A 26,756-nucleotide genomic window follows, 5' to 3' on the forward strand; every position below is an offset into this window, starting at 1 on the left:
TTATTGACAGTCATTCAACTTTATTCAATTTCTCAAATATGACCACGCTGGGCACAGTTTGGTCAAGACAAGCCCAGGTCTTTGCTCAACTTGAGAGTGACAACGTGCATCATTTGAGGCTTCAGCTCATCAAAGAGCTCTTGAGTCAGCTGCCGCTTCTCCTCCCAAGCATGCAGGTCTCTGCAACAAGAAAAGTCAGTGGGGTAATTGTTTTGCGCTGCATGCTTCAAACAATGCAGGCAAGCACAAGCCAGCCTTTAGTATAGGAGCATGTGATGAACTTCCTATGTCACTAAAGAGCTTGCAGTTGTGTCCTGTGCCAGCTGCTTTCTGCCTTCAACATTTTTCTAAGTATGCGAATGCCTTTCACTGGGTGCGAGGAGAGGTTACAGGAGAGGAACTGACAGGTACAGTTTTCGATGGCTACACAGAGATTGCACCTGCAGTCTACAAAAAGGAGTACAAGGGATACCTGAAGAGTGGATAAACAAACTTCATCCGCCCGTAGGTCCGCAGGAAGTGGCACACGTGAGGCACAATTGGCTCCCACTTCGCCCGCAGTCCCAGGCGCAGCCACCTGTGCAAGAAAAGGTGGTGGTCATTTACAAATCTAGTTACCGTGACAAACTTAAAACAATCACCTAAACAAAAAGAAGGCCACGGCACATGAACCTAATGTGTCTTACGTATAATCATACACTTTTAACAATCACTTAAGAGCAGCATTTGTTTGAGGCTTTCATCCATTGTACTGAGTCTTCATTTGTACATACTAGGACAGTGACAAGCAAAAGTAACACACTTCTCTTACAGTGTCAAACTCTATTTACTTCTACATCACAGCAAACGATGCTGTTAATAGTGTTAGTTGTTAGCATTCAAATTAACACTTGAACAACGAGTGACAAGCTCTTTTTAATGTTGCCAGCATGAAAAAAAGTAGCTGAAATGCCGTGCTTTACAATGATAAATAGGTGCCAAGAGTAAACAAGTAGCGAAACATGCACTAATGAGAATGAGTTTACAACAAAACACTTATTAAGCATTGGAGAGATTATTTTCTGAAACACTGCACACAACACCCTCAATCAAATTCCTGTTTGTTTTAGCCCTTTCTACAACAGCTGCTCTTTTATCTTGCAGGAGAACATCTGCTCAATGTTTGGTAATGGTGCCCATAGTTGGATGCAACTTAACTCTGCAGTGAAGCTCCGCTCACATTCAGGACTACTACACAGAATTCTTCCGTGACAAAAAAGTAGTTTGTTGTTAAAGCTTTTCTTGTTAGCTGAAAAAGAAGCTAACAACAAGACGAAATCACAAGCTCAAGAATTTTGATGTCTCTGGCATGTTCCATATAGCCTAACATGAAAAGCTGACTTTGTTTACAGCTGAAACTGGTCAGCGGAGTAATACAGGACGTTGCGGACCATGACCCATTGTTACCAACTGCTGTTTTTCTAAGTATTATTCTACTATAGAATTGTTGTGCTCCTGAAAAATGTTTCTTTGGGGTTTAAGAGATGAGTGCATTAGCTGCACACTGCCTGCAAGGCTAGGTGCAAATCAACATTGTTCTTTCCAGACTAGAATGCCTGCATATACAAAGCTGCTCTTGGCTTTCCGTTAATGTCGTTGCTTCCTCTGTTGCATTCTTTTTGCTTACACAGTGCAACACAGTCACAGAAGCCTATTGGCCACTTGTTGCTGAGCAATGCCAGTCAGCGTGGCACTGCTAGCGTTTATGTTTATCCGATTCTTTTTGCTCTGTGCTCACATAGAACTAACCAAAGGTCCCTGCACTGTCCGGCTTATTAGGGAATTTAGATTAACACCTTGTTAAAAAAGAGCCCATTGTATATAGTGTCATCCTAGAGGAGCTGCAAATGCAATTTAAAACAGAATGGCATGAGCTGGGATTGAGCCTCTCACTTTTGCTCAAGAGTTTGTACATGCCACAGTCCTAGGACAAGACATGAAGGCAAATGAAACAACCGCAATTGGGACAATGAAATCAGCAATGTTAAGAAAAATTCTATCCAGGGAAAAGAAGCAAACAGAGACGTAGAAGTCAGCACCCACAACACAATTCAGTCAACACAGAGCACATGAATGGAGTAAAACATTTTTTTTTTTGTGCCTCAAAACGTCTTAGAATTGAATGTTTTGTAGAACTGAATGTTATCCTACTGAGTAATGCCACACAGAAAGAAAATTGAGAAAGTACTCAAATATTGGGCCATTCTTTCTAAGAATGGATAACAACCAACTCGCCCAGCTTTCTGTTCTTTTTTCTAAGAACATGCCTTTCGACCACTTTCTGAGACAATGAGAGTGTTTTCCAATGGGTAAAAGGTTTCTTTAAGGCCTCGTGCTCAGTTTCACTGGGGATGAAATGCTTGGAAAATAGGTCTCTGACCCTGCCTTATGTGAACCCAAACACCTTGTGCCATTAAAATTCAATGTCATCATCAGATTGACCAGCAAAAGACTGAAAACAAAAAACAATGCCGACATGCACACAGCCTCAACAAGATTTCACTAAGGGTCACTTGCAGGTAGCAACAGCAAGACAACAAACGACTAGCGCTGCATAGGAGTTGGAGAACTTGCAAGCGTTTTACATGCATGAGATTTGGTATTCAGACTACAAAACCTGCTCTTAACCCATTCGCTTCCAAAGATGGTGATTTGCTGTCCTCGCTTTAAATACACTCTTAGAGAGTGCACCAAATTCTTGACTGCTAATTTATGGATACTATACTAGTAGTTTTCACGCCCATGATGCTGGTTGCTCACTAGTTTCAAAATATATTGCAGGAAAAAAATTATTTTCTCGCCGCTTCTTTTGAATACTACCATGGTGTAGCAGGTAGGGTAAGTTTCAGGGGCTCCAATGTACTGTTTTTTGGCAGTGGAGGGTTTACAGACTGCTAATAGCGTAACCTTTTAAATGATATTGAAAGCAGTGAGTGTGACTTGATCCACAAGGTGAGGATTAGGGCTCGTACTCGCAGCCTGGCACTTCACACGTAGCTTGAGTCCCAGCCTGGAAATCTGCGAGCTTGCAAGGAAACACTTGTCAATGTGATCCATTTAGCTGTGTACATCACCTACATATTCTACCAAAATGTGACTAAAAATAATGTGTTATACACCGAGAGGAAAGTTTATCTTGTTGAAAAGAATATTCACGTGGCTGTGTTGCCCTGATACAAGAGCACTGGAAACCAGCTGTAGCTCCATCCCAAATGGGTGTAAAGGCTGTGAATGGCCATAGGTACGCGCAGGGTTCTCCATTAGGGGGAACGAAGTTTGAAGCCTGATGCCTGCCTCTCATGCCCTTGAACCTGGGCCTTTGATAAATTAAATGCGAACAGTCATGAGCGTTACTGTCCTCAGAACTTCGCACTTTTTTTCTACTACATTCTCTTTCAGCATGTTTGATCGTAACAAATCTGGCCTGGCATGGGCTTTTTCTCACTTTTTATTAAACCTGTTTTTTTTGCCAGTACAGAAAAAGTTACAACATTTAAAACAGCTCACATTGGTGACAGCAATGCCATGCTTGCTGACAGTGTCCATGCAGGGGCACTTATGGCCCGCCAGGTCACTCGCAAGAAATTGCCATCTGTTCTTCCCTAGCACAGTAACTTGCAGTTAAGGAACAGTTATCTATTAACGTGGTAGTTCTTGGCAGGTTATTACCTGAACTTGATCTCTGCATTGCCAACTTCCTCCATTTTGTACAAGGATGTCAGCAACTGAAGCCGCTCGGCAGGAAGAGGCTTCTGCAAGATTGGTGTAAGCCCAAGTTTGACACTATTTACAACCCCTACAATCACAAGCACTTGAAACCCAACATAATAATAAATAATAATAATATAGTTAGGAGGGAAGGAAAGGTGCAATAACTGTCTCATTTATGATGTACATCTGAAATGTGCAGAGAGGGAAGGGGTTCATAGAGGGAGTGAAACAAGGGACAAAAAGGGTCGCTGTGCATGAGGGGTTCGGAGTAATTTTGACCACTTCCAACTCTTTAACATGCACTGACAACATACAATGCACAGGCATTTGTAGTGTGATTGATGTCCGTACATGTCAGCCTATTTACTACACCTTTCCTTTCCTCACAGACTTATTTACAAGACTCAGCCAGGGCTCTCTGAAACGCTGTAATAAAAAGAATGATAATGCATTTACAGACACATTGCATGGCGCACAGAGAACATTTTCACAGCAAGCGTAACTTGTTTCAAATAGCATATGCATGCAGCATTCTGTGAACCTATAACATGCAGAACCAGAATGGTGCAGAAGTGTGAATCAATGTTCTACAAACTTCATTTTAGGCTGCACTGCAAAGCTACTCGCAACTACCAGAGACACAGCCAGACTTTCCTTTTTATGTTGCCCTTATGGTTGGAGGATGAGAAGACAGAGATGTATTCATCAAGATTTAAAGTATCACCCTAACCCTTAGAACATCTCCATCCAATTCAAGCCGCTGGTTTAGCCTTTTGCTAGAACAACAACAAAAGGGATGAAACAATTATTCTTGATTTCATCATCTGTATGATCTCTGCATATAATATTAGTTGTTACTAGAGGTGTGCACTTAATGCAAAAAAAAAAAAAAAAAAAAAATCAAATGCTTCTTAATATATTAAGGTTCATGAACTAAATCTTTAGTATTGAGTTTCTCAAATATACTCAGTACATTTGGCCAAAAACCACAGGAAGTGCTGAGCCGACTGTTCACTACATCAGGGGTTCTCAAACTTTTTGCCACAAGGAACCCTAACAGCCTTCAAACTGTGCTATGGAAACCCCACCCTCCATGCACCCCCATCACATTGGTTGGTAGCCACAATCTGTCGGTGTTGCTTGTGAGGGAATGCTTGTTTTTCTTGCTGTCGGTTTTCCTGCTTTCAGCAGCCAGTTTTTCATTAAATGCCACTCTCACTCACGCTTGGACCTTTGATTATAAGACGAGAACGCAGAAAGCTACAGTCACATGACAAACATTTCATTGCATTTGTGCACTTGGCTGGCTGGGCCGCACAGAGATTCACGTCATGACTTGTCCGACTTGCAGTGGTTATCTGCTGCTCCCTTCTCAGGCAGGAGCGCGGTGTCGGCATTTCTTTTTGTTGTATTTCGGCAAATACTGGCTTTTTGGCACAGACGGGATTACTGGCGGCAAAATTTCGCCCCGGCAACGGCCGAAGCAGTCGAATCGCTTGAATCAACACTCCTTGAGGTGCACAAATTCTGTTTTTTGTTGTTTTAGCTGGCTCAGCTGGCTTCGCTAGCTCCACTTTACAACCCACGCCTTCAGGAGCCACTCGCGTGCGCACTTGATAGCGAAATGACGTCAGGTGCAATGCTCCCACTACCAACACTTGGCCCCTACCCTGCTGGTGTGATATGCGAGATAATTGAGTTTCAAAGTCGAGGACTAGTAAAAAAAAACAGCAGTTACGAGTGTGTAACGTGAATATTTGAGCATTAGCTGCGGCGTGTGATGCTTGAGCGCACATACTCCAGCACGCGCCACCTTGTGCACCATGCCTCTTCAACACTTTCTCACCGGTGTTCTAAACATACGTACACTGGCGTAGCAGCGTCTTGGCATGCTGTGAAGTTCGCCACGGGTGAACCCATCCCCGCCAGTGCTCCCATCAAAGAATTAAACATGCCTTGCCACTGCTGGTGCACAGCATCTTGGCGCGCTGCCAAAGTCAGTGCTGCAGATGGTGCCGGTGTCAACGACGTGAAACTCATTTCTTAGGCTCTGCAATGAGTTTTAGCAAACCAAGTACTGTACCTGGTCCGACGCACCCCCAAGAAGTGTACCAGAAAGAAAAGGGGATCAGGCCAGTATGGGTGCTAGCGGAACTCACAAAAGCAGACCACAGAACCCAAGGAACTGCTGTACTACACCATGGACCATATGTGAGGCAGCAACCAAAGTGCACGACGAAGTAGGTGAAATATAGAAGAATTTAACAAAAGATACACAAATATAACCATAATTTTCATATTTGTTTCTTTTATGTTTGTTAATGTATTTTATATTTTGTTTCCTTTTTATTCTATTACACTGCTATGCATTGTTACTGCAGAAGGGTGCCTTCTTGTTCATGTCATTCGTGATTTTGCTGCCCTTGGGTGCAATGAAGTTTACCACATGGCCTTTACTGCAGAAGTGCTTTGGTATCATGACTGTGCTCAATGGTAAATAAAAGGTGCTTGGAAATGTCTTTTCCTGGATTAGAGTTGGAAGTCAGTGCATCTGTTGTTTCCTGACCCCCCCCCCCCCCCCTTCCCCCCGTCCCTGCTGCACTGCACACTACATTCATGTCAAACCAATTGGTTTCGATCAACTGGTTGGTTGGCTGGTTCGCAGGGCAAATGTACTATTGCGCTCAATATGAGTTGCAAAGCGCAGTCATCGACCGGGGCTCGTTCCGTGGTGTGCCTCCTCCAAACAGTCGCTCGGAATTCTGGGAGAAACTGCTGTTCCATGAGACAACAGCACCCCCGCTCAGGAAAAAGTTTCTCCCAGAATTCCGAGCGACTGTTTGGAGGAGGCACACCACGGAACGAGCCCCGGTCGATGACCGCGCGTTGCAACTCATATTGAGCGCGATAGTACGTCATCATGCAGATTTATTTGACTGGAGGCCCTCTGCCTCCTTCTGGATTCCTGCTGCAGTCACTTTTTTCTTATTTCCAATCTGAAACTTTCTGAGAAGCGTTTGCTGCTTTCACAGTTCCGTCCATGAACGAAGGAGTCAGCAGTGTGATACAAGCAACAAATACACTTGCATTTATCACAAGCAGATAAAGTTATTCCGACATGAAGGCAATTAGATAAAAAAGTCTGTTTACACTTATATAAGTAGGCAAGTGTATATGTGTGGTCCTCGCTTGTATGCTGCTTTTGCATGATTATTACTTTGATTTTCGCTTAACCCAGTTTATAGAATTAAAATTTCTATTTATGTTTTTGTCTTATGGCCTGACCACTTAACTTTCACACTGCTGCTTTTTTTTTTAAATATAGTATTTTACATTGCAACTACTGCTTGAAACGTGACCATATATGCATAATTAATGGCACATAAACTGCTCTTGCTAACAAACAAGCAAAGATAAATTGTACGTGAATTTTTAGTGCACAGAGGCACCAGATTTATCACACACACACAAAAAAAAACTGGTAATTCTTCTATGGGAAATAATATTTACTGAAACAAAAAATTGCGCTCTGAAATGAGCACCGAAATAGTACACGGAATTTTCAAAAATAAAAATGAAAAGTCCAACCCCTAGCCATAATGTGCCAAACACAAATTGGTTATTCACCGTGACTTCCACCGGTAAGACAAGGGGAAGGAGCTGAACACGCATGCTAGTGCTTGACAGGTGGATGTGGTGCTGTCATGAAAGCCACCTTAGCATGCTTCACTCCATAAAACACACAGACTACAACTATAATATTCCGCTTTAAAAATTTCCCATTTCGTAATTCGCTGGACATGCAACATCAAGAAGAAGCAGGCTTAATAATTATGAAGAGAGCCCATTTTCAAGCATGCCAAAATTTTCACAGCTGTACTGTGCGAACCTCCTTTTGCAGCAGCGACAGCAACAGGCAGCTTTGGCTGGGCTTAAACGAGGCCAAGTCATTGGATGAGAAGTGCTCTGGAGCAGTTGCTGGGTTGGCCCACTTGGCACACAGCTGCTCACATGGCACAACTAGCGCTCTGCTGTAGCTGCAAGCAGACAAAGCCCAAGGTGGCATTCCCAGTCAGTGTGCTGAAAAAACACTGTAAATCACAGCACAAAAAGTAGACAGGTAAGCACTCCTCACTATTTATGCGACAGCGTGGGATTTTGCTGCAAGCTGCAATGATGGAAGCTGCAAACTGTAGTGCAAAAACAAAACTGGCTTGTGCAAAAAGAAATAACAGGATTAGACAGCTACTAATATTTTCTCGGCCAGTGAGCTACGAAATGTATATCGCAAATGTCTCATAGTCATTACTGATCATTATGGTGGTATGGTCACTATTTTTAGAAATACACTGTGATGGCTGCACTTAATTTCACATATGAGAATTTTTTCTTTCATATTATTGTTTAGTTTGGTTTATTGGTTTAACGTCCCGAAGCAACTCAGGCTATGAGGGACGCCATAGTGAAGGGCTCCGGAAATTTCGACCACCTGGGGTTCTTTAGAGTGCACTGACATCGCACAGCACACGGGCCTCTAGAATTTCACCTCCATCGAAATTCGGCCGCCGCGGCCGGGATCGAACCCGCGTCTTTCGGGTCAGCAGCAGAGCGCCATAACCACTGAGCCACCGCATCGGGGCTCATATTATTGAGCACCTTCCTTTGAATTTATACATTGCTTTCAAAGAAGAGGTCCTGATATGCTTTCCTACAGCCAGAAGCATAAGTTGTAGCTAAGGAATAGAAAAGTTTACTAGAACTGCATGAAACTGCACTTTTTCTCAATGCTAATGTGTATGCGTTTCACAAACCTTAAATTGCCTAGTCACTGTGGAGGGACACATTTGAAATGCTAAACATATGACTAAAGATAGTTAGTGGCAAAGCCAAGCAACAAGCAATTGTAACAAGAGAAATTGTAGACAAAACAACACATAACACATCATACAGAAGAAATAACCAGAAAAAATTACAACAAGACACGCGTCGTAAGGAAAAGGAAAAGTGATGTAATCAAGTGGGAAAACCACAGGGACAAAACATGAACGAAGACTGATGAAAAAAAAAAGAGGTCACCTTTTGTGCAAGCAATATTAGCAGAAAGGTGGTCTGAGCCTCATGACACACAAGAACATGTCTGTGCAGCATAATATATACCCAACCTTTTTCTGACGACCAACTCATCAACAATAACACACTGGCACTGAAATAAGTTCACTGTGTAAGGAAGGAGAAAGGTACTCTTTATTGAAGCAGGGGTCCAACTTCGGCTGAGCAAATGCTCCCTTTTAGGCTACATTTACACGAGCATTCTGCGCGTTTTTCTTGTTCAAACAGCACAAGGTAGGCATTAAATTTTTCTAGATTTTAAGAAAGCTTTTGACCTTGTTTCACATGCCAAACTAATATATAAGCTTGAAAATATCGGTCTGCCTTCTTTCATAATTACCTGGGTTTCTGCTTACCTTTCTAACCGCGCCCAGTTCATCAGTACTGATGCCCATTGTTCAAACTGCCTTCCGGTCACTTCTGGCGTGCCGCAAGGAAGTGTGCTTGGACCATTACTGTTTTTGGTCTACATCAATGACATTGTGGATGTAATTAAGTGAACCAGTGCAAATCAGGCTTTTTGCCAATGATTGTGTTTTGTTTCATGAAATCAGATCCCACGAAGACCAAGTCATCCTTAATTCTAACCTTCACAACATTCACTCATGGTGCAGCCGATAGGAGATGGAGCTTAACAATGACAAAACAGTCTATATGAAATTGACCAATAAACAAAGTAGCCTATCATTTCCGTATGCCCTTCCAAATCATCCACTTGAGGAAGTTAACGAATACAAATACTTAGGTGTTACTATAACCAATAAACTTAGCTGGAATAAACATATAACCAACATATGTACGGCATCCTTTAGGGAACTTTGGTTTCTTAGGAATAGATTAAAAGGTGCCCCTTCTAGTGCAAAGCTTCTAGCCTACGCATCCATCATCAGACCGAAACTTGAGTACGCATGCACCGTCTGGGACCCTTACACAAAACATAACATTGAGGCACTGGAAATGATCCAGCGAAAGTCTGTTAGATTCATCTTTAATAAACATCGTTCTACTGACTCTCCAACAACTCTTATGGCAAAAAACAACATACAGACATTGCAAACACGAAGAAAAATTCAACGATTGAAATTTCTTTTCCTACTCAAAAAAAACACAACAAACTCTCCATGAGCCCTGATTTATTTCTTAAACCGATCACAATGCGACTAACACGACGTTGTCACACAGAATCACTAACACCTTACTGTGCTAGAATCAATGCTTTTAAATACTCATTTTTTCCTCACATAATAACTCAGTGGAATGAACTCCTGCCTGAGGTTGTAAACAGATCGATGCCATTAACAAAATTGCTTACTGATAATTGCTTAGTTGTTTTTTCCTTGTTCTTTACTATGTTCCATTACTCAAACTTAAGCTCCTTGGCATTAATTCGGAAGTAATAGCATGGATAGAAGCTTATCTGTCAAATCGCACCCAATATGTGGTTATAAATAATAATGAATCGGAGAACCTCGAAGTAGTTTCAGGTGTACCGCAGGGATCGGTCCTGGGACCTTTATTATTCCTTATATATATTAATGATGTTAGCTCTTGCATTGTCGATGGGGTGAAAATCAGGCTTTTTGCTGACGACTGTGTGATTTACACAGTCGTGCGGGGAGTTGAGGATCAATGGAAACTCAATATGTCATTAAATAACATTGCTCTCTGGTGCGAAACGTGGGGCATGAAAATAAACGCAGAAAAAACTAAGTATTTAAGTGTAAGTCATAAAAAATCGTTGTTAAGGTTTAGCTACACATTAGGGGGGTCCGTTCTCAGCCAAACAGACACTGTTAAGTACTTAGGGGTAACACTTACACGCACAATGAAATGGGATGTACATATTAACAACACCTGTGCAAAAGCGTTTAAAACACTAGGATTTTTACGAAAAAAATTAGGCAAGGCTCCTCCTGAAGTAAAACTTAAAGCCTACAAAACTCTAGTCCGACCAATTCTGGAATATGGTAGCATAGTCTGGAACCCGCATCAACAGTACCTGACAGATTCCTTGGAAAGGGTGCAAAATAAAGCACTACGATTTATCTACTCGAAGTACTCCCGGTTTGAAAGTGTCAGTGCTCTTAGAACACAAGCAGGCATTCCCACACTTGCGAGCAGGCGTCGCGTTGCCGCCATGAAGTTTCTTTTCATGCTTTACCATGGATCGCTGCGTATCAACAAAGATCAGTATCTGCAGCCACCACACCGTCACACTAAACGAAAAAATCATGATAAGCACATCCGGCCATACGTCACACGGTGCAATACTTTTAAGTTTTCTTTTTTTCCGTCGTCCGTAGAGATTTGGAATTCATTGCCAGGGGATGTTGTTGACGACGATTCTGTGTCTAGCTTTGTCAATAAGGTAGAATCTTTGTTTCACTCAGTGACATAAAGCGGAAGCTTTTTTATTTTTTTTTATTTTTTTTCCTGCTCTTTTCTACCGTTTGATTTTGGTTGGAATGATGTTCTGTTTCAGATAACAAGTTCTAGTATTAATATATTTTACAAAGTGTTGTACATTGTGAATACCTTTGTAACCCACTGCCTGTATAGGCCTGTCAAAGGCTTACAGTATTGCTAAATAAATAAATAAAATAAATAAATAAATATGTTAGTTTTGTGCTATGTAATTTGCCGCACTTCTTTTTATGTACTTTTGCCCCTCCTGCTTGGACCCATCTTAGGGTCTGCAGTATTCTATAATTAAATAAATAAATAAATTATTCGAAAGCTTAACGTACACTCTGTCAATCGATGCACACCATTATAGTGTAGCTGCCTTATCAACTGCACAAGAAGTGATATTGCAGATGATGAGGTCGGGCAAGCACCCCAACACATAACAAATATTCATGCCTAAGAGAGTCAAATTTTGGTATATTTAAAAGGCTGCTTATCAAATGCAATTCAACGAATGCACATTCTGAGACCATATGATACTAGATAAATATATGTAGGCCAAACGAAACTGTCCTAAATAAAGTAGTTTCTTCAGAATCCTTCTCTGAAGTAGGTCATATCAACAAAACTACCGACTTTGTCATTTGCAATACTACCTCTTGAGCAGGTGATATGCAGCTACAATACAGTGGTGTGCACTGATTGACAGAGTGTACAGTACATTTTAAGCTTTTGAATGATGCCTACATTGTGCTGTTTGAACAAGAAAATGCGCAGAATGCTCGTGCAAATGTAGCCTAAAAGAGAGCATCGGGACCTGTGCCTTAAAAAGACAAAAATGAAAAACCCTTCAACACATTCTTGGATGTGGCAATGACAGGCTGGATATCACTGATGTTATAGTGGGTACATAATACAATCACTAGAAAGATTGAAGTGAGCAGTATTATTCTGGGCTAGTTCAAAAGTCTTAATATGTCTATCATGTGAGGGTCACAGACAGATGCATTTTAGCCTAGTTTCACAAAAGTTTTACAGAGAGGTTTCTTTAGTGAAGTAGGGGCCTTGCTGGAATTTCATCCAATGTACCCAATGACAGAACCTCAATATGAGGGCACCGAAAAATTATTTGGTATACTTAACAGGAATTTTAAATTTTAATACAACCGTTCAGCCATAAAGCCCTTTAGTCTAGCAGCCCTACCAGTGAGACATGCTGAATGCAGAAGCATGCTCACCTTGGCAGCACTGGTGGCATCCCAGGAGAGTGGAACCATGCTTCCCAGTCTACCTTGTTGAGAATGTCTGTCTGCAGAGGGAAAAAGAGGACATCATTACTACCACCAGTGTTCCAGACGTTAAAATGTCACATGAAGGGTGCCATGCAGAGGCCCATCATCACTCCTCTAGAAGATGTCATTCCTCAAGAAAGCGCTTTCAAACAGCATTCACTGATGGGCAGTTCAATTTGAACAAGCATAGGCAGCACAGGCACAATGTCTGTGCTTGATTGCCCTGGCAGTAGGAAGTCACAGTGTGCGTCATTTGAGCAGATCACTACTTTTCAAACTGCAGACACAAAGCACTGCACTACATTCAGGACATCTGTTTAACAAAATGATTAAATGCGAAAAACTGGCCGTCTCATTGGCACGTTCTACAGGCATTCTAAATATAGGCTGCGGGAAGTGCAGCTATTTTAGACTTGCTGCTCCTTGCTGCTGAGCATACACTGTGCAAGATATTACAACCTGAAATGATGCAGCCATAAAACAACACTGCACAAGTCTCCAATACACCCTCACATGAGACTCACTCCCCTTTCTCAACGGCCTCCGCTTTGTATGCGCTTCGTCAGACTAGTACTATCTAATGCACTGGCACCTGCAATGTCTTTCTGTCTCCTTTGCATCTATTTACTGCCACCACTGCGGCCACTGCTGAAAGCGAAGAGCAAACCAGAATGCCCAACCATCTTTACAACTGCACTGTGAAGTTAGTAACAATCAGAAAGACATGACACTTGTCTCTAGTGCGGAACTATCTAGGAAGTCGAACATGGTACACTTCTTTTAAAGATATGTGCATTAAAGTGAGAGCAATAGCTGGTTTTTGGGAGTACACTGCTCCCATCAAACCCCACGTATTAGCAATTGTGGCTTTTTCTTACATTCTGAAACAGCTAGTTATGAAACAACTGTACATAATGCAATGCCACTTGGTACAGTAATATACAAAGTTGTATTAAAGGCCAAATATGCTATACCGGCTGTAAAGGTACATGTACTAAAATGGGTGCTACAGGCACTTCCTGTGAGCATACTTCTCAGGCTACGTCAGACATTTGTCGGGAAAGTACAAAGGGCTGGTCCTTTAAACGTGAAGCATTAAAAACAAGCAATCAATCTTGCGGCTTCTGCTTATTGCTTTAACTCATACACATCTGCTGCCAAATGCGTCAAAAAGTGCAAATGATTTTTAATAGTCTGTGAAGCTAGTATCAAAGCCTGTCACGAAAGTCAAATGGCAAACAATACATCACCGCGCTGAGTATGCCTTGGAAGAAGTGTGCACTCTGCTCTAGGGAGAGCCAGTTCACCAACACCTTCTTGAGTGACCAAACTGCCACAATCACTCGAGCTAAACCACGCAATGAAAGCGTGCTGCCAAGCAACAATCCTCATGAGGATCAAAGACACCACAAATGTCCACACTCTAAGCATGGAAAAGAAGCTATCTGTTAAATCAGAGGGCACATTAGAAATCTGTGGTTACGGGCACCTTGTCCTTGAAGTAGTCATACAAGTACGTCTTCCACTGCCATGTGTCCACGGACTGGAACTTGTACTTCTCAATATAGGACAGCAGGAACCGGTCAAACACATCTGTGATGCAAAACATAAAAACTGGCTGACAAGGGCAGTCACAATGTGAATGAAATTATGTGACACTGGCCAACCCAACCAAATGTAGAAAATTAGTGCACTGATTGCCTATGCTGAACATTTCCAGAATAAAAAAGATATGCAGCGGCAATCTTGAAGAAAGCAAAATAAAAAAAGCGAGACACTTACAAGGAAAAAAATTAGCATCCACCTGAGCACACTGCTACTACTACAAAGGAAAGCCATACAGCTTTCTGGAATCTCCACAGCTGAAGCAATGACATTCGTAACACATCAGCTCGATTGGCCCATGGGAGCATGCAAAATATCTATTTTTCTGGCAAGAGCCAGTGATACAATGGAGCTTCGTGAGCCTCTCCTCAATGTGACTTTAGATTCATGGAGCGCTCCTAGAAACTCTGGACACCACCTGCACAACCTTGACCCTTTGCTGCAACTCGGATAACCATCAAACCTCTCCTGCTGCGATGCAGTGTTGCTGTGTTGGAAGTGGTGTTTACCAAGGCTTATTTCTATTTAATTGGAATGGCTGGATCCCTAGAGTGTGATTACTTTACATGCAAGAAAATGATTGCACACCTACTTTGCCACTGCCCCCACTTCATATAGATGAGGGTTTCTCGACGCAGCACTGCCCTGCTAGAATTCATGTCCTCTAACAGAAGCCAAAATGCACGAACCATGATCTGAATCTTCTTCATCTAAGAATGCCATCGAAGTGCTGTTTGAATATGAGCCAGATGACAGGCAAACTGTGAACATTCTGTTTTTATAGACCACAAAAGAACTACAGTGACGTTCCATTCACAAAGCAAATTGAACTCAACTTTCCTGCTTTTTTCCCTTTTGCTCCCTTTATTCCCATCCCCATGTGCACAATAGCCAACCCAGCATTGCCTAGCTAACCTCCCTGCATTCCCTTTCTTCTCTCTCATTCTCTTAGGTGAAGAAAAAATTGTAGCAACCTATAGCTCAGACCCTAGACGAGCATAATTAGTGCCTTTTTCTTTAAGCAGGAGTGCATTTTATGAAGACAATCACAGTTTTCAGCATCAGTAGTTTTTGTCCAAGCAGAACATTTATCGCACACCCAAGCTCACCTACAATAAAGAGCCTCTATGTCCACACATGGGTAAAAAATATGCACCCATTGCTGCTGTCACCGACTGTCAATATAGTCAGCATCTCACAACAATAAATGCATTACTGCAGTATTCTTGACTCTCGATGATTCTAAATTGAAAAGGACCAAAAATTTTCTTTAGCTGCATGGAGTTTGAATAAAGAGGACCCCGATTAATACACTACATTATGACGGGACCAAAACACCAATATGAATAAACTGGCAGTTTGGATTAAGCTTGTTTGAATTAATAAGAGTCCACTGAACTGCAGGCCAGCATTACAGTAGACAAGACTGCATGTTGTTTTTTTACTTCATTTGTTAATGTAAAACAGTGGATTTTAAATCATCATGCACACTGCAATACTGACAGATGTGAAAATTCTATAGTGCAGTCACATTACAAGAGGAGCCAACCAAAGCAGCTCTTTAATGCCTACAAAAATTTGGAACTTTGACTTCGCAAGTGGATTTGCTCGTGGAAGTCAAACTGGCTCAAGCCAACGGCTTCTAGGAAATTAGATTTCCACAATGACCAAGTGGTGGCAGGGTGAGGTGCTGCAGCGATACAGCAAACATGATACACACAAAGCGGAGGTAAGCAGCACACAGTCTCTCAGCGAACACGCAGTAGTTCCAAGTAATATATTTCGGGCATTACAACACCACCTCGATGGGCAAAACTAATCTTCCAGACCGCTTCCCAGTTTTTATCAAAAAACACCAGAATTGTATTAAAAAATAAATAAATAAAATGCAGAAAAAATTATTCAACAATTTTTAGTGAACTGAAAACCATGCCCCCCAAAAGCAGACCGCCACTTGTTCTCAACAATACTACAAAGAGGAAAGCTATTCCAACCTGGCCCTCCAAGCAGCGTTTCCAGGTAGTACAAGAAAGTGTGCCCTTTCTCATAGGGAACACTGGAGAAGGCTTCATCAGGGTGAACACCAGAAAGGCACGGAACCAGGCATGTCAGGGGGTTGTCTGCACCCAACGTCTCAACCTGCTCAAGTGCATGACACAGAACAGAAATACATTGTACAGGCAGATAGGCTGGCTTCACAAATAGCCTGTCATGAAGGAGCTTGCTAGCAGCAGTACCCCTGGGCAGAAACCAAGAAGCAACCCATGTGGTGCGGGCATTAATGCTGTTGACAGATGTCATGACACACGGTTCTATATTAATTCAGACCAGCATAGGTTGTTCAGTGTGCACATAAACTTTAGAACACAGCATTGTTACTAATGAAGTGAAGACACTTCATGAGGTCAAGACTCTGTAGCTCAGTGAGTACCTTAGTCACTCTGCCGCCCCTGGCAAGCTGGAATGCCAAAGTTTGCACAATTCCCTCTGCTCAAAGACAGGGTGTAAAAATGTGCTGCAGTGTCTTTTAAAGTAAGCATCTTTGCTTCTTGAGACACATGCTCATAACCTCATCACATACAAGTCTAGGTATGTGATGAGGTTAAAGAGTGAAAATTAAGATAACACTGTAAAAGAAGCAGGCAACAAAAATCCTATCTCTTAGATGTTTTCATTAGGGACCAAAGACCAACTACTTGTGAAACAAATGTGAAATAAAGGAGAAAACTCATACAAAAACATAAACATGCCTTTGAATCTTTAAACAGAATGCCTTTAAAAAGAAACATGTCTATAACCCACAATGACACCACACAGCACACATGTGTTTTTGCACTTCACCGGCATCAGCCACATTTAAACTAAGGCGAAATGCAAAAATGCCTACGTGCTGTGCAATGTCAGTGCACATTAAAGAACCCCAGGCAGTCTATATTAATTTGGAGCACTCCACTACGGTGTCTCTCATAACCCATGTGCAACTTTGATAAGTTAAACCCTATAAATACACCATACCATACCATCATGCAAAAACACCACAGCACCCTCCGTCTCTACCATGCAGATACAAAATCATTTGCCTTGCACAAATGCACGATCTGCCAGGTCACTACCCCTACGTGCAGAAATGGGTCTATAAACAAAAGATGAGCAAAAAATTACAAAGCATTTATCCCAAGGGTACGATGAGTGATCAGCACTAACTGGTTCACAAAATGATTAATGCAGGGATGACGCCATGCGTAACGGTACAACAAAATTGTTTAAGTTATGCAAGGGTTACAATGAGTGCTCTATGGTCTGAGAAATGTGCTAGATTTAATGCTTCGGCGTGCTGGTATTCCATCGAGTAATACAGCGAGATTTGAAGCAGAGACAAAGGAAGACAGAACTGGCGCTGACTTACAAGTGAAGTTTATCGCTTGTCCCGCAAAAATATATGACGGGCTCAACCAACAAAAAAAACATATCAACAATCACAAGGGCAGATTCATACTACAGCTGTTGATGGTGTCATTCAGTTGTTGCTAAAAACCTCCGTTCATTTTTTGTGATTGCACACAGAGGGGCTGCTAACGCATGCTTCCTTTACCCTTGCGATTTCTGCAGCTTCAAGAATTTTGCGAGTTAGTTAACTGTTGTGTCTGCTTATCACCTTCGTTTCGTTTCTGCGAAGTGATAAGCAGACACAACAATCAGCTAGCTTGCGAAATTCTTGAAGCTAGGACTAAATGTCCTAGACTTAGCAGTATTGCAACCAAGCTGCCAACCATTAGGTATTCAAATTCACAGCATGTAATGATACACTAATTCTTACAGCATATTCCAGATCTTCAATGCCACGCAATGCTTGAAACTCCCTCATCTCGTTTCCAAACAAGCGACCAATGATCTTTCGTTCCAAGAACATGGTGAAGCCTTCATTCAACCTGAGAAAAAGTACCAAAACATACAATTATAACAGTATGCTGTATGAGAGATACAATGAAAAAAAAAAAAAAAAGCTAGGAACAAATTACGAAAGGGTTTCCTAAACCGCAGGTCATGTTAAAAAGATACAATATTCAAATGGTCAACTTTATTACAGAGCAAACATGCTTGCTTTTGGCTGCAAAAGTGTGCATAAGGCACCCACACACTCAAAGGCATGCTAGGTAAGTCCTAGGTGCTTCTGCTCACTCTTTGCACTCACTGCCTAAAACAATATAGTAGCAGCTAGCATTGATGCATAACAAGGTAAGTATCAGCTAGCACTGATGCATAATCAGGTAACCATATCATGTACAGAGCACTCCAATCTTGTATTCTGCACGGCACTCTGAAGCAAACAAAGCAACACCTGGTCACATAGCAAAGCCACATATGTGCAAAAGCGTGGCCACATAGGCTTACAAGCCAGGTAGACACGAACGCACTCATCCAATTGAACCAGTGTCCAGTTGGTATTTATACCATCGGTTTGTGGGTGCTATGTGCACAAAACTGACGCGCACTGTACAGGCTTCCTGACAGCATATAAAGAGTAGAAAAAGCAGCGGCCGCAGCAAGAACCCACCAGAAGTGCTCAAAGGTTTTGTTTGTAACTAAGTTGCCTGTCCAACTGTGGGCTATCTCATGGGCAACCACGTCGGCAAGAGACTTGTCCCCAGCCTGTAACGAGAGCAGGAAAACACCTTTATTTGCACCAGGTCAAGTGCTTGATGCCCCAGCGTTCACTGCACAGCACATTTCTGACAATCTGAACAAGCAAAAGGAGGAGGATGTCTGTAGATGCCAAAAGGAGCAATTCACTACTCCCAGCTCCTATAATAGTGTGTCTCCAGTATATTAAAGGTAGTGCGCACTGGACAGTGAAGAGTAACGCAAGGGTGATCTCACAGTTGGTGTTTGTTGATCAGGTATTTTGCACAATAACTGCATTTCAGGGCAACTGGTGCCCTGTTAAAGTACTGTAGCAAGTGATCTGTCAAAAGAATCGATGCGCGCACTCAAAGTACTCCTTCAGGCGGGGGCAGGGATGCTTGCCATATACCTTGCAGTAAAACGACATTAAACTCCCAGCACTATTCACTTCACTGTGGTCATCAGATGAACTTTCTGCACCAACATAATTGTAACATATTTTTACATAAATAGTAATCAACATACTGCTCAGCCCTAAAGGAGATTCCATAAAATCTGCAAATGAAAAACAAGCACAGCAGAAAAGCTTACCAGCAAAGTTTGCACTTGCTTCTAGGAGATAAAAAAAAATAATAAACACAATATACTGGAGAAAGTTAGTTTGAAAGACCGTTTGATGGGCAGTGCTACGTGGCCAACAAAAAGAGAGAGCCAGCAGTTTAGAGGTCACATGTGAAAGAGCTTTTTGAACGTTGCTCATACACGGCTATTCTCTGATGTCAGGAGCGATCCGACTAATGAAAGCAAGGAACTGATTCTGGACATTCATTTAATGAAAAGGAAATAAATTAACAGCTGAAAACTGCATTGAAAGGGGTAGTGGTAGATCACATATATGCTAAGCCTCCCACAGTAATCATACAGAAGCACTACCATACACTATTTAATTTCAAATGTGCAAACCCTAATTAAAACACGTGTATCTCAGGTACACACCGTAGTATAACAAACGTTAAGGTATGTACATAGCTCAATAGCTTTAAGTAATTCTCATCACCATCAGCAGCCTAAATACTGTCCAATGCAGGACAAAGGCTTCTCCCATATCCTTCCAAATACCCTCTCCTTGGCCAGCTGTGCCAACCTTACTCCTGTAACCTTTCTAATCTCATTGACACACCTGACTACACTCACTGCTGTCCCGTTATATATAAAGCGCAAGAATTCTAATGCATAAGACTTATTTAATGTTTATGTTGTTAATAGCTTACAAGCTTAACGTCCCATTTGACGCCCTGTTCCTAGATTTTCAAAAGGCCATCGGCAAAGTTCCTCATAAGCGGCTTTTTCTAAAACTTTCATGCCTAAACCTTAATTGCTTTGCTTTGGAATGGATTCAGTACTTTCTTACTAACCGACAACAGTTTGTTTTGGCTAATGAGCATACATCTTCTTATGCCTCTCTTGTATCTAGGGCACCCCAAGGCACTGTCCTGGGGCCTTCCCTACCTCTTCCTTATTTATATAAATTACTTACCAGCTAATATATGTTCTAATGTGCGCATGTTTGCAGATGACTGCGTTATTTACTACCAAATAACCAACAGTAGTGACCTCCAGCTCCTACAATCTGACACTGAATGCATAAGAACCTGGTGTAACAAATGGCTAATGTCTTTAAACATGAAGAAAACATCTCTACTATCCTTTCATCAACGTCACTCCAAACCAACTTCAAAATACATTATCTCCAACTCCGAAATCACTGCGGTGACAGAATATAAAAATACTTAAGTGTTCAATTAACCCACGATCTTAATTGGTCACATCACATAACGCAGATACTAAAAATGCTAATCATGTTCTTCATTATTTTCTGCGAACCCTTCGCCTAGGACCCCCATCAGTGAAATTATTAGCTTATTTAACCTTCACTTGTCCCAAACTGGAATACGCATGCTCTGTTTGGGACCCTATAAAAGTAACCTTTCTAACTTACTAGAAGCAACACAAAACTGTGCAGCAAGGTTCATCCACTCAGCCTATTCCTATCATGTAATTGTCACTGAACCAAAACGTAATGCTCACCTTACAAACTTAGCAGTCCATCGTACTATTGCAAGACTATGCCTTTTTCATAAGTTTGACTATCACCCCACGATCGAGTCTGTTATCAGCCCTGCCCACTGCATCTCCAGCCGCACGAACCACCAGAGCACCAGTTACCCTTCCCCTGCCGGGACATGTGCCTATCAGTCATCATTTTTTGACCGCACTGCAAAGGACTGGAATGACTTGCCCAATGCTGTCGTACTTCATTCCGAACCACCATCATTCAGATTATCCATCGAATCAACCATGTGCCCTGTAATACCCCTTTAATGGGGCCAATAAAAAGTAAAATAACCAGGGTCTTTTGTAATTCTTATGAGCAACCCTGGTTTATTAGTGTCCGAATCTTGCAACAGATCACTTTTAATTTCAACAGTAATGCATCTGGCATTAGCGCCTGCCAACACTGTGCTCTAGAAATAGAAAACCATCACTGCCTGTTAGCTAGCCATACACAGTGGCAGTTCAGCCAGCAAATTGACGTGCTATTGACATCTACAATGAAGGTGGAAACGGCAACCTTCCTTTTGGTCTTTCTGTCCATTCCTCGTAAATGACAACACCGCAGCTAAGCAAGTTGTAGTTGTTTTCATCAAAGTAGGGCTCCATATACAATCTCCATTTCTTGCACATAACACAGGCAAGCACTGCTGACAAATACATTACAGTACAGTCTAGTCTTGGTTCTTGCTCCATACTCAGAAAGACAGCTATTATAAAAACAAACAGCAAATAATGCTAAGAATGGTGACTGGTCACATTCGCAGTAGCAGCTTTGTAACTGTATGTTCGAACAATGCTGTAATTGAGTGCAATCTCTGAAATAAAATGACACCAAATGAAAATAACACCATGACTACAGTACAAAATACTGTATTTACTTGAATAATGAATGCATAATCAACTCATCTGCTATTTTCGTGGCCAAATTATAAACTTCTGCCAATATAATACTGTGCGTAATGAACTCACCCCCCAAATTTTAGAATATTTTTGAGAAAATGTGTTTATGATGCGAGTGATATGGTAAAACGAAAAAATCTTAATGTGATAGTTGAGTGTATAAAAGAAACAGCAGTGCATGAGGTAAAATATGCAGTCAGAGAACAACTACACAAGCAACTGTTAAGGAACTGGTTCCAAGTTTCACCACCACAATTTTGATGTAGTAATGCATATAGCGGGTGTTTCAGAACAGTTTCAAAAATTTTCAGAAATAGGCTTTCTGGGGTAGAAATATGGCTTTTGCGGCATATTACCAGTGTTGGCGGACACCAGAAAACCGGCGAATCGTCTTAGGTAGTAGACTGGTTAGATAATTCTTAATAATTAACTTTTGAACTAGTAGAACTACGTGTCTAGTTGTAATCAGTGATTTGTAGCTGGTCGTTAGTTATAGCCATATCAGTTTTTAGAATTTGAAAACGCAATTACCCTCGCCGCTGTGGCTCGACAAAGTTTGACTGCATCGTGCGAAAATACATGTGCTTTTCAAAGCATGCAGGAAAAGCAACCCCTCCAGTGCATTTAACTAGTAGAAAAAGCCAAATTTTGTGGAGCCACAGTGCCAAGGGTAATCGCGTTTTTGAAATTCTAAGAACTGATATGGCTATTACTAACGACCGGCTACAGATCTCTAATTGCAACCAGGCACCTAACTCTAATAGTTAAAAAGCTAATTATTAGAAATTAGTTAACCAGCTTACTAGTAGGATGATTCACCGGTTTTCTGGTGTCTGCCAGGCCTGGTAATACCATGCTGCAAAAGCCGTAATTTTACCCTAAAAAGCCTATTTTTTTTCATTTTTGAAAGTGTTCGCTGAAACACCTGGTATACCCTTCAATAAGCTGATTAACACCACCTTGTGGAGCTCTTCATCAGTATGAATGGAAACTAATGCTAACCAGCAGTGAGGGTGTGGCAAAGGTGAGGCAAGGGTTCTCCATCCCACCATAGGGAAACGAGGGTGGCAACACCAGGAGGCCATAGATGTCCCACAGGTAAGGGCCCACCAGGGACTCTGCTGCGCACAGCATCTGTTCCGTCTGTAACAAGCAGAACCCATGAGGCATAGCTTCAAGTTCCTTCATTGTTCACCTCACATGAAAATGGTCTTAGTCACAGAAAGCACTAGCATCTTAATAGGAGCATCCAAAACCTTGACTGCAACACAACGCTTGGACAAACCTTACACCAGCCACTGCTCTGTACTGCTTTTGGGAAACACTGACGTCTGATAAACACTAAGCAGTTTTAGTGCCCTCCTTTGGCTGTGCCTTGAGCATGGCAAATGAGCGCCCGCAAGAGGAAGAAAATAAAGACGGCGCCTGGCTGTGGCACGTGAACCCAGAGCTGGCAGTTCTGTTTGCCTGATAAATGAGTCAGCTGTCTCATTCCTTCGCTCCTGAGGCATAAGCCTACAAAGTAAATTAAATGGAAACATTGACACCTGACAGCCACTGAGGAGTTACTAAGCAGTAATTCAAATAGTAGTAATAATTGAGCAATAACAGCTGAGAAGTATATCTTACATCTTCAAAGTCAATCACGGCCAAGTCCACTTGTTTCTTCTCAGCCCAGACAGTGCATCGGGGGCCCAGCTTTCTGCAAGAGGCAGTACAACAGCTTTCCTGTCAGCCCATTCTCTCAACCACGCCCATTTCATTCCCACCCACCTGCTTTCAACAGCGCCAACAGCAATGGCTATCAGATAGGCAGGCACAGGAACCTGCTCACAGGCAAGTCAGATCATCACAGGTTAGCTACCGTCCATGTTCAGCTAACCCTGAACAAAGCATAAATGTACCTTCTGGGTGAACTTGGTCACTCTTGTTGCACCATCACCACATTCCTCACACCCTTCACGAATTGCGCTCATCAGGACTGTCAACTCTTTTGGCGCTCGGACCTGAAAATGAAATGCTGCGACGTCAGGAGGCAGCAGCAGCAATGTGGAATGTTTCATGCTTTGCCATCTTCTCTGCACTCACCGAAGCAGTGTAAGGCATCTTCACACTTGGAGTGTCTTGGCATGGCAGCATTGCTCTACAGTGAATGGGCTACAAAGAGAAAGGAATGTGGATGCCACTCCAGAATGGCACCACCAACTGCATACCTCACAGTGACTGTACAGGTACGGATGCAGTTTGCCAGCAGTCTGTTCAGGTCTGAGCCACTGTAGAGCACTAGAGGAAGGTGATGTCTCGTACTCCACGCAAACTCTGCAAATATAACCCAGAGCATCAAAGCACAAAAAGAAAGGTTCAGTTCCTGGCACTGCTGTCAGACGGAAAGCTTGCGAAACCAAACATAGTCGGATACAACTCAAGAATAAAGCAGCAGATGCAGCTCAAAGGAGGTCCTCCAGCCAATGGTGTTGACCGATTTTCATGACATGATGGTTAATCCTCTTCCTCCTGTCAGTCCCCTGTGATGTCATGCCACCAGGTTCAAGGGGATTAATTATAACATCATGAGATGGGGTCTACACCATTGGCTGGACGGCCTCCTTCGAGGGGCATTTGCCATTTAGTTCTTTTCAGAAGGGCATTCCCACTGGCAGGATGAAACAAGTCAAAAACAATATGTGGAAAGGAGGTAAACGCACTGCCCAGTAAAAACCAAGGCGTCTCACTATAAGGCTGCATTAGTAATACCACTAGAGACCATGCTGAAAGAATCTTATGGTACGAAACATACAACACTAAAACAAAATGAGTAATTACTCCCTTATTATAAAAGAAATACGAACGACTCCCTTCAGCTCTCAGGTAGCGAAAATACTCTGCTCTGCAACTTTACCGCCAGAAGGGCATGTAATGGTAGACTGTCCTCTCAAGAACTTGAGGCTTAGCATGGCAGTTGTTCTCTATTTTCTGCATTTTATCAACTATCATGACCCTTTCCCTTTGTTTTATTTTTATACTTTTAAATACACCTGTCATTTGAGAGAGTTCACCTGCTAGACCAGCTACGCTAAGTGTACGTGGTTGAACCCGTCTAGTTACACCAAATTCTATCCCTAGTTTCGCTAAAAGGTAGTTACCTGAACACAGAATGGCACCAAATTTCAACCAAGTGTTTAACTGCTACACTGCCCTTATATTTGCTTTACTACTTTACTTTAAAACACACCATGTAGCCAATTGGGATAGTTAATTTGCTAGATCAGTTAAGCTTAATATCTGGTTGGACCCACTTGGTTAGTGGCACAATTTATTTTCTTTAACAAAAATTCCGTTATATGAACACAGAACGACACCAGATTTGCGTCAAGCGTTTAGCTGCTAGACCGAAGCACAGGATTTCGCCGCATGTGCAACGAGTTTACTGCAGGTGTCATTCCAACAATGCACTATGAATCACTCGTGCGACTCACTTCGTGCAGTTGCCGTCGGCAAACTGCTTGGGCTCCAGTTGCACTTCCAGCTTGGAGCCAAAGATAGGGTCAGGCTCAGCCAGGGAAAAATCAAGTTTTGGTCCCCCTTGGCTTAGCGTGACTCCTTTAATTGTAAGGTCTTGCGTGTCCAAAACCTGCGTAGTGCCCAGGTGCAATTATGTCCGTGTAACACAGCGAATCGCGCAACCCGCTTACTCACCAGGCAGCTGCAGTGCTCTGACAGCTTTTTGCACGTTATTTCTGCGAAACCGGCCATTATTTTGCGCTGGAAATCGACTTGGACATCGAGGTGAATGCCAGTGACTAAGCAATGGTCCGGTCTTGAGTACGAGTGCGGGTCATTTTCGGTTAGTCGCGGACCACCCATTTCGTATTTAGAAGCTAGAACCTAGAACCTCAAGACCCTCCCACGTAGTTGCCCGTGAGCGAGCTAACGAAACGGCATCAACGGCTCAATCACGTCAACCAGTCGGCTAAGTGGCTCAAAACCACTCAACAAAAGCCAAACACCTCATATGGTCAATCTCGGTATTTACTGACACGTTTGTCGTCAATTAATTTTGTAATTAACAAATCTGAGTCTTCCTGCAACCTTCGAGCACGTGAAAAAAATATATTTTCTAAGAAAATGACGTTTACTTGCGCAATCAGAGCCCCTATCATTATCATCATTCCTTGCGGGCTGTCACATTTTCCTTCTTCCAAGGCATGTTCTAAGGGTTGTCAGTGCTGTCAGCCTGTCATAATCAAAACCAACTACAAGGCGGATGTACTTACATTACCAACTACGGCATGCTACGGCTACTGCGGCCATGGAGGAAAAAAAAAACTGCTTTGGCGCAACCATGAAGGAAGGAAATTGTTCTTCCTCCATGGGCGCAACACATGGAGGAAGCAACATGTAGCACAGCGTCGGCTTCGTACACTACAGTGCCGACAAGGCACCCTCTTCGCTTCCTTCTCTTGCATGCACCAAGAAGATTACTTTTTTGTTAAAGCCTCCTCAGCTTGCGCTGACGTTGACGGCTACGAGGTTACGACGCCACACAGGCTACCATGTTCGTGAACCAGACACACGGCGAAAATAAACGACACCGGTGCGCTATTTATCTTCCATATTTGCACCGTTCGCCCCTACGCATCGCACTTTTTGCCTGAAAGGTGACACTTTTGAGAGGTATTGGCTTCTCTACCGCGTCTTCGCACATTTTGGTTCGAATCGCGGACGCCAAGCAAGCGTTATCACTCTGTGTGCGCAAAGCGCAAGAGCATACAGACGCCCTTTCTCCAAACAAACCAGCACAATCAGCCTCACAAAAGGCTAGACAGCCGAACCACACACACGGTGCGATTGTTCTTGCGCCATGGCAACACGTACGACGAAGGAAATAACCTGGAGCCATGGAGGAACCTGGGGCGATCATGGTAATCATGGGTCGGTCACAGGAACGCGGCGCAC

At 42.5% G+C, this 26,756-nt stretch overlaps 1 protein-coding gene across 2 annotated transcripts; it reads right to left on the bottom strand.

The window, feature by feature from the left end:
* LOC149352860 (leukotriene A-4 hydrolase) lies at positions 1–26,736 on the bottom strand. 2 transcript variants are annotated; one of them, XM_089582071.1, is made up of 17 exons: positions 25,497–26,735; positions 25,277–25,431; positions 24,014–24,119; positions 23,889–23,957; positions 23,705–23,806; positions 23,574–23,626; positions 23,430–23,502; positions 22,803–22,943; positions 18,718–18,812; positions 17,980–18,091; positions 16,157–16,301; positions 14,047–14,150; positions 12,504–12,574; positions 7,640–7,787; positions 3,709–3,791; positions 473–577; positions 1–180 (listed from the first exon to the last, which is right to left on the bottom strand). In XM_089582071.1, the coding sequence occupies exons 1-17, from the start codon at positions 25,662–25,664 to the stop codon at positions 63–65; spliced, it is 1,848 nt and encodes a 615-aa protein (XP_089438197.1). In that variant the 5' UTR covers positions 25,665–26,735; the 3' UTR covers positions 1–62. The 2 variants fall into 2 exon arrangements, 1 of the variants encoding a protein (XP_089438197.1); XR_016290864.1 differs by lacking the exons at positions 1–180; positions 473–577 and adding an exon at positions 5,618–5,800 and having other exon boundaries at positions 3,717–3,791; positions 25,497–26,736.
* Between the last annotated feature and the right edge of the window lie 20 nt (positions 26,737–26,756).

The sequence above is a fragment of the Amblyomma mixtum genome, chromosome 3, assembly GCF_055824585.1.
Source record: "Amblyomma mixtum isolate Tamu chromosome 3, ASM5582458v1, whole genome shotgun sequence".
In the NCBI taxonomy this organism is placed as follows: domain Eukaryota; kingdom Metazoa; phylum Arthropoda; class Arachnida; order Ixodida; family Ixodidae; genus Amblyomma; species Amblyomma mixtum.

Bases quoted from the DNA above. Each gene is read 5' to 3' on its own strand.
- LOC149352860 (XM_089582071.1), bottom strand. From the start codon at position 25,664: ATGGGTGGTCCGCGACTAACCGAAAATGACCCGCACTCGTACTCAAGA. The intron at 23,503-23,573 runs GTGGGTGGGAAT...TGCCTCTTGCAG, and splicing joins GTTGGCGCTGTTGAAAGCAG to AAAGCTGGGCCCCCGATGCA. The intron at 578-3,708 runs GTAATAACCTGC...TTTCTTGCACAG, and splicing joins AATGCAGAGATCAAGTTCAG to GTGGCTGCGCCTGGGACTGC.